General features: G+C 38.3%; 1 protein-coding gene across 3 annotated transcripts in view; it reads left to right on the top strand.

Annotated features, from left to right (window-relative positions):
* LOC121326750 (ras GTPase-activating protein nGAP-like) overlaps positions 1 to 19,014 on the top strand; it is an 85,560-nt gene that overhangs the window by 14,222 nt on the left and 52,324 nt on the right. For 2 of the 3 annotated variants that reach the window (XM_041270200.1, XM_041270201.1), the window contains exon 1: positions 10,505 to 11,330. The exons of the other annotated variant lie outside the window; for it this stretch is intronic. In XM_041270200.1, coding sequence (XP_041126134.1) covers positions 10,793 to 11,330 — 538 coding nt within the window. In that variant the 5' untranslated portion in view covers positions 10,505 to 10,792. Of the gene's footprint in view, positions 1 to 10,504; positions 11,331 to 19,014 lie in introns of those variants that run through there. 3 annotated transcript variants of the gene reach the window in all.

The following is a 19,014-nucleotide window of genomic DNA, read 5'->3' on the forward strand; positions in this document are numbered from 1 at the left end:
AAGACTAAATAAGACCTGAGCTGGTGGGTAGTTTGGCGGTGGGGGCCCTGATTTTGTATTCTAGCAATGGCAAGTGTTGCCCTAATAGACTAGGGCATTTCTATCTGAGATATGAAAGAATACCAAAGGTATATAGTTGATTTGATAGGGTATATTTATTACATGTTCTCTGGATATGGGGGAGTTTGGTCCAGTTGAGATAAGAGCCAACTTTATTCTCTACCCCATCAAAAGCACTCTGAGGCTATGTCCCAGGATTGGAACTGCTTCCCTGTCTATCTGTTTCATAGGTCTACAATATGTCACAGCCTCTGTCTGCCAATGCCTGCCTGTAGTAAGTTAGTAAAGAATTCTTGGAGTACCTAACAAAATAATTACTCCCAGGGCTAGACCAAGCTATGAACATCTACTGCACCAGAGCGTAGAGTCTGTAATGATCACAGTCAGCTGCTTATCGGAACCCCTCCTATCAGACTCCAATGAGCTCATTCCTTCCATTGTAATTTATATCCTTGTTTTTGTACTCTAGTGGTATTTTTTTACCCTGGATAATGTACTAACCACAATGCCCATGAACAGGGAATAGCAATAATAATAATTGTAGTGATGAGCTAATATGTATTTAACAGTTTAATGTGTATAAATAATTAATGTTTAAATGTAAGCTTTGGAGCTGAATCCAGGCACTGACTCTCGTGATCCTTGATGGAAAGGGAAGTAGCTCATCACCATCAAATGTCAGTGTGCGTTGCGCTTCCCTGCTGCGTTATGGGGCTTGACTTTGTTGTCCAAACAAGAACGCTGTGAATTATTAATAGAGAACAAACACAGGGAGGCTGGGATAAAAGCAGCACTTTGATGTGAATAAAAATGCCTGTAGAGATTCAGAGGTGGAGAGTGAGATGGTGAGTTTCTCCTTCAGTAGTCTGTGCTGGGATGCTTCTGCCCAGCAGCACTGTTCCGTCACTCAACCCTCTGACTTCACTTAACATTCATGTGACTGCCTTTGTATCTGCAATCTGTGGCACACAAGTACCACCAGGCCCCTGACTTTAGTTCCTGTCCGTCTAGTGTGTAATTCTGCAAACTAAGCGGCTACCATGTTTGATAGACATACTGTAGACAACTGGTCAAGCTGCAAACAGTCAAGGTTGATTTTTGTGTGTGCAAAAAGGACTCCTTTCAAAATGTGTTAGTCTTCACCCAGCAGTTAGCAAACACTTCCAAACATGCGTACAATGATCAGTAGTAGTCATTTGCCATTCATTAAAGCTGTGATAACGCTATGCTGATGGTTCAACTAGCTGGGCACCCACTATCATTTCACCTGCCCAATAGCTCCTTTGCATAGAGCTTCATGATGTACAGTATCTGTATATTAGTCTTACTGTAATAGTGGCAGTACTTTAGTTGTGTACTATAGATAAAGTAAACACAGTAATACATTTGCAAATATCTATTTTTAAATGGCTCTAATTAGATACCCAGATAAACATACTGATAAATGACTACTGTAGATTGCTGCAGATAAGAGTTACAGGATTAACTACAGAACAACAGCTTTATGTCTTGGGTGTGCAATACACACTGTAGTGTTTAATGTGTACCAATTAATATACTGAGATTGATGGAAATTGATAGAGGTACTGATCAGTGTATTTATAAACTGAAGTAAGTAGAGATTGAGTCATTGTGTGTTAAGAGATACAGGTCAGGTAACTCAAAATGTTGTAGTAACAGTAGTACCCAGGTAAGAAGAAAAGACAAAGACAAGTTTACTAAATTACATTGAAGGAAGGAGATACTAAGTCAACAAATAAATTACATTGTGTACAGATGTTACAGGGGAAAAAAACAAGAACAGTTTGTAAGTGAAAGGTCTTCAACTTCTATGCCCTTGAAGCTACTGGATAGTATAAGGTGATAAACAGGTTACAGGTTACATTCTACTGTTGGTGTTCATAAATGCACCCTATATCATATGGCATATTTGCATTATATTACTACTTTTATTATACTATCCAACTCCCTAAACTTTCTAAATGGAGAGGATTGTGCGATTTGGCTGAGTGCACAGCTGATGCATGCATTCCCTTTGGGAGATGGACTACATTGGTTTAGTTATCCCCTCTGTATAGTAGGGAGAACTTACCAAAGCAGAAAAAGCACAGCATCAGCTTGTAAATATGAACCAGTTAATTGGCCAAGTTTCCAAACTTTAGACCCAGTGAAAAGTAATTGCAACATTTTGCCGAAAATTAATAAATCCATCAAAGCCTCTAGTAGATTCTAGTAACTGAATAAGATTTTAAAACCTCAGTCGTGAAAAATTTTCACTGAAGCAATTGTTTTCTTCTGGCCCTTGTGTCTTTAGAGTCCACGAGCCTGCTGTCCTGCTTGCCTACCTGCCTGTCTATCAGTAGCACAGGAGTCTTAGATGCAGAATGTTCCTTGAGAACAGAGGAAGTCGTCTTCCTGTTTTTGAACCGATCCCTGATGTTTCTAGTAATTTCTCAACCCAGATTAAACAGGAGTTTGGACAACAGGAAAGAGCCAGGCAATATCCTGGAGTGAATAGCATTGTGGGTGGGACAGTGAGACGGGGCAGGGATGATGGATTCACACAGACACAGACACAGACACAGACACACACACACACACACACGCACACACAGCGTGTCCTAAAGATGCAGCTGTGCTAGATAAATAGCAATGTACCTCAGTTTCAGTTTTTCCAAACTAATCCTACAGCTCATGAGTGGGAACAACTCTGAAAGGTAGTTTTTTGTAAATTGCTGTTGGCAACAAAGCTTTTGTACTGGAATGCAGTGTACATTGCTTTGCTTTTAAATATAATTTATCTGTGCTAGTTTAATTATTGTATGCATTGTATTTATCATACATACTGCAGGAGGAAATACATTTTCTCAACCACACTATCATAGTGACAATTCTGTTTTCAGCACCTGCATTTTCTAATTAATGTTAATTAGACATAAACTAACTATTGCTGTTACCTAGCAACTCGTATTCTCACTGCTGTCGCCTCTTAATCCTTTAAAAGCTGTGTTGCTTCGCTACTGTTTTAAGAAAAACGTTAACAGCTTATTGCAATGGATGTCTCCAATAGTGGCTTGAACAATGAAAAAGTATGGCCGCAGTATGGCCTCCTTATTTTCAGTGTTCAGGAAATATGTGTAATCTGAGTTTACATCCCTAATGATTGTCGTGTGGAGGCCTGGTGCTAACTAAAAATGATCACTGACCACAAGACTGCAGGGTAAGCAGATCCTACTGGGTGTATTTTTTGAAACTGTATTTGTTCAGGAAAGACCTTTGACTCAAGACGTTGACCTCCAAGGCTTCATTATATGTTGATTTCTGATATATTATATGTCTCCTGGATGATGGATTTGCAAGCAAACTCAGTGGTTGGAAATGTTAACCTTCGTCAATCAGTCTCATACAGTACCTTGTTTTCTTTTCCATCTCCTGAGGGCATTTTTCGTCATGAGCAACAACTGGTGACATAGTATTGATCAGTTTGTGTGTGTGTGTGCCAGTGGAGTAGCTGTCATTAAATACGTGCATGTTACTAGCCTATTATCTGATCAATGGCTAGCAGAATTAGCCTGGTAGCTTTATTTGATGTATTGAACAGTGTTCATGGTTTGTAATTGGATTACTTTGTGTGGCAGTTAAGATTTGGAAAGCCATAGTTTTAATAGAAGCCACTTTTCAGCTTTTTATACACAGAATAGGTGTTTGTATATCTTGGAGAAGGACCAACAGTGGAATTCATTGATAGCGTCAAATACTGAATAATAAAATATTCACTAAATTAGTAATAACATTGCCAAATGTTTCAACAAGACGACTGTTCTTGCAGAACACAAGAAATCTCTTTATACTGTAAACCCCCCCCCCCCCCCCCCCAAAAAAAAAAAAAAAACATGTACAGGAACATGTATCACTCAAAATGTAACAGTTAATTAAATTAATTTGCGAACAAAATCTGTAAAAAAAATACCAGCTGTGCAAGAGGCTCTTCTATCTGAAGCCGTTGCATTTGGAAAAGAGCCATGGTGCTTTTTTTAAAACCACATTAAGATCAGTACCTGCTTTGCGTATCTGCTGTACTTGGCTGTCAGCTACTGTAGGCTTAGAGGAGATTCATTCTAGGATTTTAAAGGAACTACTGCATTATGATGTGGATGAAACAAACACAGAAGAACATCTATGGTTGCAGTAGGTCTTTTAAAGTCCTATAATTGTAGCTGAGAAAAAAAAAAAAAAAAAAAAAAAAAACATTCCATAAATCTTAAGCATTTCTTTACGCCGGTGTAGTATGAAATATCATGTTTTTTAAACGGCATGTTTTTTTATTTGAGACCAGTATAAAGAATAGATATGCACGGTGGAAACATTTTATGGAACTGTTTTGTTTACGATTTTCACATCCTTTGATGAATTGTATCTGTGGGTCAGTAACAGGCCCTTTTTTTTATCCCCATACTGTAGTGAAGTGTTTGTACGGTACAGTGTTTTAATGTTTACAGTGTGCCTCCAAGAAGCAAACCATAGTATGATGCTCTGTAAAGTGGGGAGACAGGTGCATAGCTCCTTAGATTGGCAACAGAAAAGAAAGCTTTGCCTGTAAGCTAGGATCTGAATTTAGATATAATACTATGTATATATAATCATCGATTTTGTATGTGTATTGCCCTGACACAGAAACTGTTCCATACACTGACCTGCCATATACCCAAGTTCTCTACTCTAAATTTACACCTGCATACAGTTTCATTGCATCTTCTGTTGTCTTGCTCACAGAGACGTTATAGAAACACTGTCAGTACCCAATGAAATTCTAAAAGCGCATTGCTGAGTTCTGATGGTTACTTGCCTTCTAAATAAATAGCTTTTATATTGTGTATGATCAAGCAGACCTGCAATTCATGTGATAACCTCAAAGAATACCCCCAACCATGACATCAAACAGCATCTTAAAAAAAGCACTCTTTGTATTGTGTACTGTATGCACAGCGAGTGCTCAGTACGGTGTTCCTGTTATTAAAATCCTGAAACCCACAGGGGACTGAGTCTGGTGTGTAGATATCTTAACCCCTTAACCTCTGAAATTGTAATCCCTCCAATTGATGTGTCCCCTCAGGAATACCTTCAACAAAATGGAGCAAACTGTACTACAGTAGCAATAAATCATAATTAACCTGTAATATGCATGTCAGATACAAAAGGATTTTATTGATGTTGAGTTTGACAGAAACAAGTCCTGCGGTTAAGGGATAGTTAAAACAGAACTTTGATTGGGAAAACATACCCTAGTTTGTCCCTCCCTCGTTTTTTGAGTTTCATTAATCAAGGCACTGTACTATTTGTGCTTAAATTAATAGATTATTTTTGCAGGTTATCATGCTATAGTTCAGTTGACAGCAGTACAGGCTACATTACTTCACTGCTGCTTGTGAAATGGACATAATGCTGTTGTAAATTAAGGGCCCCCAAAGTGTGACGGAACAGAGAAAAGGCAACAACACTGACTGTATCCAAGCCTTGTGGTATATGCTTCTGGAAGAGATTGTATTTGTGGCCTCACAGATTATTTATAGATAACATTAAATCCTTAATCTCAGATGAAGCGGTGAACCATCTGTCTCTCACCCAGAGCCCAAGAAAATGAAAACCAGTGGTGTGCTGCAGTACTCTACAGGTCAGGGGAAACAAATGGTGTTGTCTACTGATAGCAAGAATGACAGCATAGCCCTGGTACTTCCCTGGCCCACGGTTGAACTGGCAGCAGATAACTGGTTGCGAGTTTGGCTTTTTGCTTCCCAATAAAGTGTCAAAGCAACAAGATCCCTGCACGGGTTCCCCGTCCAGGTGTAGGATTTCTGTTTTGTTTGAATTACAAACAGCATTTCCCAATCCTTGTTCTGAGTGCAAGTAGTCACCAGACTTATATCTCAGGCAAGGTCTCGACTATTTTCAAAATTACACGATTTCTCTTACACTAGGCTGAGTATAATGGGATGGCACTGACATGTTTGAAAAAGATTGTCCAGTAGTAGTAACAATGTCAAAGTCTGCAGTGTGTCAGAAATCTGTCTATTAAATGCTTAAGGTGATTTTGCTTGGATTCGCACAATTTTTCGAATCTTTGGATAGAAGGGTTTAAACCAGCTATTTGTCCTGTCTGGGCTTGTGCTCTTGAATGAAGGTGAAATGGAGATGTGTTTTGCATAGGAGTATCTGTAATGTATATTACTGTCCTGAAGCAGCTCTAACCTAGTCCAGGAAGTGTTTAACTAGAAAGCAAATGATTAAGCATGTTAAGCACACCGTATATTTCGGGCAAACTCTGCTGTTTGGATTTCGTTATGTACCATTCCCATATATTTAAATAACAAACACACTGCTTGTTACTGAGGTAATTACTCTTACAAATCTTATAGGCTGCCTGCTTACCCCCTCCTACCCAGCGACAGTCCATGTCCCTGCCAGCCCTGGCATCCCTCCTCCTGGTATTGTGAACTTAGGCAAGCCCTGTCAGATGTACTGATGTCTGTGGGTGCTTGGGTGATTGTCGTGAATATAAAGACAGTTGATCCTGGTTCCAGTACATACATACTCTCCCCAAACCTCCGCCCAGTGTGCTGTGTGTCTTTCTTTCTTTCTTTCTTTCTTTGCCATTCGGCAGGCTCACAATGGCAGGGCGGGATTGGGAGGAAATGGAAAGTTCCTTTTGTCCAACCACTCCACCCTGGCTTGGCCTTTCTATCGTCAAGGTGGAACAAAAGGATTTCCCCTCCATTTTAAAAATAAAATAAAAAATAAGCAACTGGTTATTCTTGTCTCTGCATCTCATCTCTATCCTTACAGCTGCTGAGAGAACTGTATGAAAATGTGTCCAATAAAGCAGAACTGTGTAGATACATTATTTGCAGCCACATGCATTCCAGAAATGCTGAGTGCTTGAGATGATTTAGTAGTTCCAGATGGTCAAATTATTTAACGATTTTAGACCATTTATATGTACATCATACTAACATTCAGAAACATTGTTGAGTGGAGTGACAAAATCAAATATATAAACCAGGCTATATAACTCCTCACTTAAAAATAGAACAAGAACACCCCCATACAATGTATCTCCATCTCTAAGACTCTGACTCAGTTCCGCTCCTCTCTTAAGAACAAGACCCACTCACTCGCATCAGAAGCTGCCATGCCAAGCAGAAGGTGCAGGACAATGGCAGCACTGACACTGCTAAGCAGCACACACGCATCTGATTCCATCATGCTTTTTTTATTTTTTATTTAAATGTATTTTTTCTGGCCGCTAACAACAAGGTCTCTGGTTACCAGCTACTTACAATAATATCATCTAGGTTGCTGATGCACAGAGTTTGGCAAGTGTATTACAGTAGGTAGGGAGTGTTGCTAATCATTCACCAAGTGAAAAAATCCATCCAGCGTAACACCTTGAGCACTGTTCTTGCCGATACTGCTTGCTCACTATCTGTGTTCAATGTTTGAGTTATTGTGACTATTTACTGATCCATTTATATTGTCATTGTTCAGTATGCTGCTCAGTGGCTCATGTGACTCAGGTCCTTTGCACCACGCTGTTTGCTTACTTCCTGATTGCCCCTAATTCAGCAGACACACACTGTATGTTAGTACATCGGTAAAATGTCATTCTCTTGCTCTATAGTAATTTATTCTTTGATCTACAAAATAGGAATACTGCAGGCCTAAAACAAAACCTCTCAAATCGCAACTAAGCCTGTTAAAGGTACAGTAAGCCCACATTACTTAGCCTTCCTAAGAGTCACAGATAGAGTAATTTGTGGCTTGATGATTGCTTGGGAGTCGATGCTGATTAGACCACTCTGTAGTAGTTTTTATCAGTGGTGACACGTGTAACCCCAAGTCAAATACATAACAAGCAGTGATTTGAGAATTCTGCAATTAACTTTTGAAATGTGATCTTCAGAAAAAAAAAAAAAAAAAAAATGAAAGAATACACTTTTACTGCACTATTGTACCTAGTGTATGCTAATAATCTTTTGTTGTCTTCATTTACTATAGATGCTGCCCTAAATGATCAGTCACTCTAATCTGTGAGTTGTTAGAAATGGGCTGAGATGCTTTCATGATAATCCCCAGCATATGTTCACCGAATGCTGGAGGCTGACAGGAGTGGGTTCAGCTGGCAAGCTTTGATTCAAACACGCCACTGAATAATGCAAGCGATGGAGGCACTGGGCATGTAGACATTCCAGCACACTGGATTGCAAACCCCTTTACAGGACTAGAATAGTCTTTCAACATGAATTACCTTTTACAGAAAGACTGTCCTCGGATTACTTTCTATTATTTGCTGCTTGGTTATACTGTAGACAGACAGCTGTATGTCAATAATGGTTGAAGGTTAAGTGGTGGAGGAAAGTCGACTGATAATGTCAGCCTTGGTTGGTTTACAGTGGGCCTTAGGGACAAGAATACTCTTTGGCTTCCAGAATTGCTCTGTTTTAAAGGGCAGAGTTAACTATGGCTTCTTGTTCATATATCCCTCAACCACTGTTTGTTGTGATAAGGATGTGGTTATTTGCAGAATATTTAAAACCAAAAACACTTTTTTTTTCTCTGTGAAATTCAATAAACAGGAAGTAGCAGAAGGGACACACAGTTATTGGCTTGGCAAGCTACTCTAAGCCCTGTCTCTCGCTTCATGGAATCTGATCCAGTTCTTAATAAGGTTCCAGGGATATCTATTTTAAAGCTGGGTGGCTGCAGTGGTAAAGATATAGTATATTACCAGGGTAATGAAGACCTAGTAACTCTTTACAGTGTGTTTCTCTGTGAGAAATAAGTTCAATAACTATACTTACTGCCACATAATCATTTGCCTGATATCCTATTATCCCACACTCTGAACAGTATGTTATTTATTTATTTTTAAATATATAATTGTACTATATTTTGACCATGGCAGTGGTGATCTTCTCCAAAATAACTCCATGTGATCTTAATGTCCAATTTCCACAAAATAGATTAGTACTGTAGTGTTCTCAAATCATGCTTTGTACGGATTCATACAGCAGGCACTTTACTCCACTGTTATGCAGATGAGAACAGGATGCAGTAAGAGAAGTTAAACAATAGGTTTGAAGAATTTTGCCAAAATTAGGTAAAATCAGCTCAACACCAGCCATAGAAAAGAAGATTCTGTTTGAATAATAGGGTTTGTGAAGGTACTGGATGCTTTCAGTTTATGCAGTGGCTGAAAGAAAAAGGTTTCCTGTTAAAACTAAAGGGGTATTCACACGGGAACGACTTAGAGCAAATGATCCATGTCCAGCAGTGGTTTGGATCGACTCCAGCTCATTTAAAACAATCCAGCCCGAGATCGGAAAAATAGGTGGTCTTGCTCGCTTGGGGAATTGAACCGGCCTCGGATCATTTCATATTCCACCACGTGAATGATAAACTCACTGAGGGCAGAACGATTGCACTCGCCCTATGGGCAGTCATAAGCAGGTAATCACGTTCTAAAAATTAAGACTTGGAATAAGCAATGCCAATAAGATATGTTACGATTAGTTTACTTTTGATCCCCATTTGCGTTGCACTGAATTGATTGTAATTAACATACAGCAGGCTAAATAAGAGACAGCTAAAATATAATTAGAGATGTCGTACAGATTAGCTGTAATTTAGGATGATACACAGTATAATGTATCAATTTTTATCATTTTAATAGGTATACCTTAGGTATAGGTATATACATAAGCTATTAAGTAACCAAAAGCAAGATTTTTCAGCTCATTTCCCTGGTCTGTTTTCTCACTATCCACTCTTCGGACCTGAGCTCAGTGTCTCCATGTTGCTCACACATGACTGAGAAACACAGGTTTTATTTTTTCACCACATAATTCAACAAAGGAAGTTGACGCTGGGTATACTATTGCAAAATGTTGTTTAGCAATACTGATTGGCAGGGTACTACTAAGGTTACAGTACCTACTATGGGTGTATGATAGAAATATGCATGCTGTGTATGAGCATTACTAACCACTATTTGCAGTAACTTGCCACAAATGTTCTTGGAGGACTGGCACGTATTCTTGCCTTTTGCACCAGGTTAAACGTCTGCTTCACTTTTTCAACAGAGATTGTTAATCTAAGGGCTCCCTATTTTTATACCTACTTTTGAAGCAGGTTTAATTTAATTTAGAACAAACTTTTCACGTGGTACAAAAGCTGGGTAAGTCTGTGTCCCTCAACAGCACATGAAGCAGAGTGACACTTTTTTGGTATGGTAGTGTTGACAGCGTTATTGTTTTATTTTAATCACGTTGGTACGGAAAACCACTAAGAATGCAAACCCGATTGGCCTTACTGAAGACTGACTGCGGCTGTCTGACATATATTGAAAGCTCTACTTCCTCTAAATCATAGTTCACAGCACTAACGTCAACCCACGGGCAGGAAGCACTGACTGGGGACTTCTTAAAACCTTTAGAGTAAAATAAGAATAACAACTGACAGCATTTCAGATCAAATAGATTACTTTTTACCGAGAAGATAATGTTATTTTTAAGTGATAGCTGTTTCAATTAGTTATCTTGCAGCCTATGGAGAATATTGGGAGACAAATGAAGATTTCTTGAGGTCAATACATACTTTCTGGTGCCTTGGTTTGAGAAGAAAGTATGCGATGTTTGTAAAATCTAAACACTAAAGAAATTGGCTTGACAGGAGCAAAATGGAGATGAATTTGAAGCGACTAAAGGAATACAGGCGCTCTGTGTCTGATTCTGCACAGGGTATAGATTGCTTAGTTAGTTTAAATGAATACCAGTGGTGTCGGAGTGGTAATCAGAGGATACACAAGCGTGCCTACTTGGACTTTGAAAAGCCTATTGATAGCTACAGGTGGAAGACTCGCACAAGAGTAAACATTAATGCGCTCAATCAGAGCATGTCTGAGAATCTGAATCCCCATGCGTTCGACTCGCCGAAGACAGTGGAGCATCAGCGACAAACATCAAGTCTCAATGTCTTGGTGGAGCCTGTCCAAGGGCCAAACTGCGCTTCTGCCAGGCCACCACGGATCCCTTATAGCCGCTCGATGTCTGAGCCTGGCACATATGCAGTCATTGAGAAGCCGGCACTGCGACAGATTTACTCGGACGGAGAGCAGCGACAGCATTTCTTACAGGGGCTGTTTTCAACTGTGTCGAGCCGAATTTCAAGGATTTTGAACCATAAGGAAGAACCTCGCAAGGGAACGCCAAAGGGAGGTAGGCTGAATATACTTGATAGTGAAATTTTGACCATGTAGCAGACCAAATATATCTTTCCCTGACTAAACTTGAGTATGGATTGAGTGCTTGTTCTGGTCTAGTGAACTTCCCATCTACAGTACAGTACTATACGTGCAAATGCTAGGCATATTAAAAATCGATATCTACATGTAGCTCTCTGTCTCCTAAAATACAAATAAAAAAATTGTCAGTCTCCAACATTTGTTCTAAATACAAACCACACGCAGTTCTTAAAATACTGTGACTTAAGCTGCTGAAAGTTCAACTACTTTAGTTCCTCAATTAGATTAACTGTGGTGCTTGAGTGACTGTACTGTATTTTATTTTTGAATATGACCAGTGATGTTAATTTAAGTAGTGTTTTCTTTGACTCTACATACATGAGGTGACAGGCTGCGTAGAACCCTATTTGATGGGGCCAACACACAAATATCTGATCTGAAATGTATGCTTTTAAACTCAGGCCTCCCTGTTATGTTAAGATCTATATAATGTTTCACTAACATAAATGACCTGTTTGTTTGTGAAATCTGAAGTCATACTGATCATTTATTTGGGATGGATGGTAGTTTTCTTTTTCTTATGAAGGTATTTGTTTTCTTTACATCTGTTTATGTTTTTCATCTGATCTTATTTATTAAGGATTGAAATTGCAATACACTATTCTTAGTGTCTGCGCTGTGAATGTAAATTGTATAGTCTCATAACAAGTGAATTTGATTACACTATATAGTACACCTTTTTGTAAAACATGTTTGTTTTTCTTTGTACAATTTTATATGCTGAAGTTCATGGTACAGGGTTTTTTTTATGTGAAAGTGTAATAAAATCTTAACATGTGATGAGTAATACAATATCATGGGTCAGCTCCTAAGCCTGTGTTGGCTTCTCATCTTAGCAAATAGGCTTGGTTGTTTAAGATTAGGCAAAGTTATTGAAGTAATTGATTACAAATATCAGCATATATTGGAGGCAATTGGTTTTTCTGTCCTTGCATCGAGAAAAATAAGGAGTTAGTAATATAGCAATTATTTTCTTCAACACAGTCTTGAAGTTTAAGAATGAAAATCATTACGTGCACATTTGTAGGCATAATCTTTTATTTTTTTTCCCTCACCAATTTAGGAGTTAATTCAATTTCGCCCTCCCTTTGCCATACACAGTAATTGATACAGTGAAGTATTTGGTCCTGTGCCTAATGTCATGACAACAGTTGTCAAAATTAGAATGTGATCCAATTCATTAGCACTGTGCATTAGGCATGCACAGCCGGACAGCAGTCTTGATAAATATGGAAACTCTTTTAGGCTGTGTTCACATTGGATCCATTTTGAGGGTTTGGTCCACTTGGTGTGAAGTGTGAATAGCAAAGTCTGCTTGGGAAATGTACTATACAGAGTCCACCTAAAGAGTCTAGTTCACGTGCTAAACATCAATGTGAATGTAGCACAAAGGCAAAACTGTGAAAAGTGGTCCTACACAGTCAAAATAGAAAATCTAGATTTTGCCTATCTGATATACATCATTTGAAAGCTAAAAATCTCTAGTCTATGAGTGTGTACTTTTCAAAATGAACAGGTTAAGTGAAAATTGAAAAATACACAGATACGTTGACCTACTGCCAAGATTGTTTTGATAATATATTTACAGCTGACATTTTAGTGTTCATTTGTAACTTAACAATACAACCAGGCTGGAAAATTAAGTTTGTATGACATGTCAACTAATTGGGCACCTAAGCTGAGGTACCTTCCTATTTAAAATAATATTTTCATTGCTGAAAGAAATGTATAATAAACTAAGCCAGTTGTGTAACATCAGTCGTGTTTTTTCACAAAGTTTTATTGCAGCTAAAGTATGACAGATAGATACTTACATTTTTAAATGCAAAGCACATTTGTGTCTACCAGCAACTTGGTAAATTTGCTTAATTGTTTGCCTGTTCTTAATACTTTATTTTGCTGTGATGGACGTTACGTGACAGATGTTACATTGCAAGTTGTAACGTCCGTCACGTTGGGGACAAAGACTAAAGCATTACACCTTACAAGATTATGCCGTCATCTGGTGTTAAGCGTAAAAAAAGTCTTTAAAACCAGTCACTTAACACCAGGAAAAAATATGGTGCAAGCATGGTTTATGGAGCCAAACGTTTTTAAGAGAGTTATCTTTAAAATCATCTTCCATCCTTAACACTGTTCTTTTTTTTTTAATACCACAATTGGCATACCTTTAAAGCTTTTGTATAATTTTGGGTGACTTAATTACTTCAGATTAATGGTAGAGAAATGAACATTCAATTATCTGGCAACAGCTCTGGTGGACATTCCTGCAGTCACCATGCCAATTGCACACTCCCTCAAAACTTGAGACATCTGTGGCATTGTGTTGTGTGACAAAACTGCACATTTTAGAGTGGCCTTTTATTGTCCCCAGCACAAGGTGCGCCTGTGTAATGATCATGCTGTTTAATCAGCTTCTTGATATGCCACACCTGTCAGGTGGATGGATTATCTTGGCAAAGGAGAAATGCTCACTAACAGGGATGTAAACAAATTTGTGCACAAAATTTGAGAGAAATAAGCTTTTTGTGCATATGTAAAATTTCTGTGTTCTTATTTCAGCTCATGAAACATGGGACCAACACTTGTTGCGTTTATGTTTTTGTTCGGTGTATTTAAAATCCACATCAAGTATTTTTGAATGGCTATTCTAAAGCTTATGGCATCTTTTTTATTTTTATCGCAGAATAAATAGAATGGCAAAGTCAGCAGCAGAGAAAGTGACTATCTAGGGAAAGACTGAGGGCCAGTCCTGAAAAGCTTGCAGTTTACAAGAATAAACACAGAGAATGGAAACAGTTGCAAGAATGTTAACAGGACACAGTTTAAAAAGCACTTTATCTAAATAGTCTATAATGTTTCTGTAATTCATTAAATGAGTCTTGTATATGGTAACAAAGTTACATTTTGTGTTCAAATGTCACATCCATAATGCTGGAATTGCCCATAAATGAACCTGAAAACTGCATCGTGAACATAAACTCGATCCTGAAAAAAATGGAAAAGGACCAAAAAAACAAACTTGAGCTTGCATCCAAACGAACTCTGCCTCTTTGCTCGCAGATAAGTGTGAACAGCAAGCATGTTGATTCATTGTTTTAAACTAAACGAACTAGACCCAGTTTGAAACAGACCCAGTGTGAGTGCAGCCTTTAAAAAGTACTTTTAACGACCTGGACCACTGTGCAGCAAAAGCCATCACCCTATATGTGTGTGTGTAATATATATATATATAATATAATATATATATATATAGTGGCACTGCGGTTTGACATTTGTGTCACCCAGAGCATTTGAAAAACACTGGTAAAGGTTAAGGCAGTATTATAACCTGAGTCCCTTAATTTGCTCCTATCAGGGTTCAATGTTCAGTTTTGTTTTTCTAGTTATAGCTTAGCTGTCAAACCTGTAGCAGTCTCTTGTTTGCAGCAATTATTATTATTATTATTATTATTATTTGTTTATTTAGCAGACACATTTATCCAAGGTGACTTACAGAGACTAGTGTGTTAACTATGCATAAGCTGCAGAGTCACTTACAACAACATCTCACCCGAAAGACGGAGCACAGTGACTTGCCGCGGGTCACACAGTGAGTCAGTGAGTGAGCTGGGATTTGAACCGGGGACCTCCTGGTTACAAGCCCTTTTCTTTAACCACTGGACAGTCTCCTGGAGCAGATATGATAATGGGATCTGTGAGTGGTATACAAGAAAGGCTTTGTGTAGAGAGGCGCTCAGCCAAAAAACCACCAGAGCAACCATCACAGGCATCATAAGTCAGTGCAGCACCTGCAAGTAAATTACTCTTGTACTGTGAGTATTACCTTTAATAATCTACACTGGTATCATGTTACTGCTTTGAATCGAATTTCGTGCACTAGTAGTCCAACATTGAGGGATACTTGGGCCTGCACCAAGTCAATTTTGTAGACGGTTTTTGAACTCCATGTCAGTTTTGTATAAACTAATAATGTTGGTTGACATTTTAATTCTTTTGACTGTGACTTCTTTTTTAGTTTTTGTTTTACCTCTTCTGTATCTCTTCTGGTCTATAGTACATAACATGCTAGTTTAAGGCCAAGTTTAGATTTTCTTCATTACAAAGACCCTGTTAACACTTGCGATCAGGGCTGCCTTTTCTCTTATGTGAACGCTTCAAAAAAGAAAAGGCAGCCCAGGGCCGGCCCAGATTTAGGCCGCTGTTTTGATGTGGCCCAGGGCCTGCAATCCGAGACCTTTACATGTGTATGAACGCAAAGCAGATTAGGTCCGGCCTTTTTGTATCACGTTACCAATTTGATATCTATGATAACAGTGAAGAACGCAGATTTTCTATGTTGTCAGAGGTTTTTTGTTTTACATTTGGGAGAGGCAAAAAAACATGCAAGACTTTTTTTGTTTGTTTGATAATAACCAAATCAATACAAGTACCATATATAAACATCAACCAACCAACACAGACAACTTTGCTTTAAATTTACTTAAACATACCTGTCTGATAAAACTGCTTCCAGTTCATTCAAGTTCAGTGTTAAATGAGGCTTCAGTTTACTTCAGTCAGTATCCAGAGCTGTTCAGAAATGCCAAAAACAATCACCCCTAAAGATTTGATCAACGAGTTTGGCAAGGACGAATTTCATTGTGATGGTAATGTGCTGTTTTGTACTTCATGCAGCAAGGCTGTAGATTACAGTCATAGGCAGATGATTGTATAATAGGAACCACTAAACATAAATTGATGAAAAGAAAAGTAAGAGAATGCTGCAGATCTATTTTACAATAGCTGTCTTAATGACAAAGACTTGGTGAGTTGAACTAACATGAATATATTTTATTTTGATTACAACAGGGAACTATTTATAATATTTTAAGTAAACAAAAAAAGTATTTGTTTTATTGATTAATGGCACTGGTAAGCTTGTAACTTGCTTAGAGTTTGAAAGTGTAAAAAAAGTTCACTGTAATATTTCATTGCCGGTGATTGTGATTATTATTGTTAATGTTATTCTATAGCCATATGTTCGGTAATCTTCCAAAAGAAGGAGTAATGCTGTTTATTAAGTTTATACTTGTAATGGTTAGGGACTACAGAGTAATAATAACAATAATAATAACGGGTAAAACGACAGAATAGCTTAACAATCGTGTTTGTAAACAAAAACGGTATTCATACAGGTTAAACAAATACGTATACATGAGAAGAAACATGTGTAGCACTATTAGGTGGTCAGTCGTGAGCTGGTCTTGTGAATGTCAGTCCTTGTATGTACAACCTGTTGGTCATTTGCAATCTGAGTAAGTATCCATTACGAAAATAAATATTTATGCCTGTCAGCACTAGCAAGTTGCAGCTTCCCGCATTCTAAATACTCTTGAGAGAATAATGTGATTGTGGGCAGGGGTAAGCTCGGACCGTCACTCTGTTATATACCACAACATAGTCAAAATAGTATAAATAATATATAGCATAAAATTGTTACTGTGCTGCATTGAAAAAAAAAAAACCTCTGCTACAAAAGGATTGCTGTGTATCCCGGTAGCTCTTCCATTCTGAGTGCAGGCTATCGTTCTATTAAAAAAAAGAAGTTTGCCACATTGTAGGCCTGCTTGTCAGTCCACCTATGTGAACATGCAAGGGCGTCTTAAAAATGCAAATGTGAACGGGGTTGCAGAACTAAATATGGGGCGGTCCTAGGCCAGCCCAGAGTCAGCCCAGTAGTGTGAACGGGGGTCTAGTAAGTGCTGGAGCGCTGTCTCAGGTCAAGCAGTGGACTGGTGGCTGTTGCCCAGAATCTACCCAGACACCTGCTGCAAGAACTGGCAGACCTTCAGCCTGTAACCTGATCCACCCCTCCTTTACACATTATACCGCCTGGTCTGTGTGTGTAAATATGCTGGCTTCTGTCCAGTAGCAGATGATTGCTTGACATTCTGTTGAAAGATTGTTTATTAAGTTTGTGAATTAAAGATGATTATTCGTATTATGTACTACTAACCAAGGAGATTAGGAACAATAGTAGCCGTGCACCGATAATCGGTAGCCTATCAACATGGCACCGATTTATCAGGAAAAACAAACAAACAAATACAACACAATTTATTTTACTGTCTGAAGACAACAGTAGGATAGCTGAGTTGTGTGCACCAAAACAGGCTTGATGCTACATTAAATTCAACAATAAACTTTGAGTAGAATATTATTATGATGATTTAAAAAAATATGCATTAGGTTGAATCCTAAATAACATTGATGGTTTAAGTTATTATTATTATTATTGCAATGTTTTGTGAGAATGAAGACAGATGGAGTCAGGGTTTGCCGTTCTCGAATTCAGTTTGTTATTTACAGGTTTCTAGTCACTGTCAGATAGATTAATTTCATGAGGGGGATAATGTTTGTTAATTTAATGTACAGCTTGACATTGAACCATTCTGAAGCTAGTTTTTGAGTTAGTGCACTCTTCAGGGGAGAGAATGTGTGTGCAGGGTAGCAGTTTCAATGCTGTCCAAACATTCAGTGTACATAGTTATTTTTTACCTTTAACAATTAAAAGGGAGTGACTTTCTGATATAAACAAGCTAAACCACACAGCCTTAGGTATGAGTGAGCTCTCCCATGGTCTTCTGTTATACTATTCAGCAATATTTGCATTAATGTGGGGTGTCAAACTATCGAGTAATAAGTTTGTGTCATGTACTGTAGTGTGCTGTGTTACTGTACTTGGTGACAAGCATTAACTGACCTGGTTCAGAGATTAAAAATCTCCACTGATTGGCGATTTGGGTGGTTTTTCTCTTTTCCCAAGGGGCTATTGATGTGATCAATGCAGATCCAGGGGGATAAATGTTCCAGGCGTTGTATTTTTTTTACATAAAACAAATAAAACTGAAAAGTAAGGCACAGTTTCATTAAGGCAGTTGTTTTTACATGACGTACCCCATTTGGGCTTGCAGGCGACTGTCTCAGCAAGTTGCTACGTCATTGATCCACAAACAAGTACTTTGAATTAAACAGTTATGGTGCAGTCCTACAGTTCAGATTGCAGAAAATGCTGAACATAATGGAACGGAAGGAAGGTGCCGGTGAAAAATTAAGATACATATATATTTATTTTCTGTTTCACTTGGGGGTGGGTATTGATCTCGGACATTGTTGACAAAGCTTGTAGAACTCCACTCTCTTTGAATAATCCATAAATTAGCCATGTATAGCTCACCTTCAAACTGTGAGCACCGTCTCTGCCTTAAGTGCTTTCCTGTTGAAAATATACTGACTGTAATAAATAAGCCCGCATTTTTATTGGACCGCACGCGTACCAGTTATGTGAACCCCTGATTATGGATCAAGAGGATACAAGGTGTTGGAAAGCCATATTCTCTGCGGAAAACATGTAGGCAGAATAAATGCTCCTCGCAGTAACTACAGCCTGTTGTATGCGTTTTCTTTGCAACATGATGTTGATGGAGACAAACATGGCGATCCAGCGAATTATAAAATACACCCCGTGTTTAACAAGCATATTTTGAAAAACAAGAATTTGCCAGACATTTCATAGCCATAGAAGATAGAGTAAAAAATCAAGAGGTCATTTTTAA

Source organism: Polyodon spathula, chromosome 14, assembly GCF_017654505.1.
Source record: "Polyodon spathula isolate WHYD16114869_AA chromosome 14, ASM1765450v1, whole genome shotgun sequence".
NCBI classification, from domain to species: Eukaryota; Metazoa; Chordata; class Actinopteri; order Acipenseriformes; family Polyodontidae; genus Polyodon; species Polyodon spathula.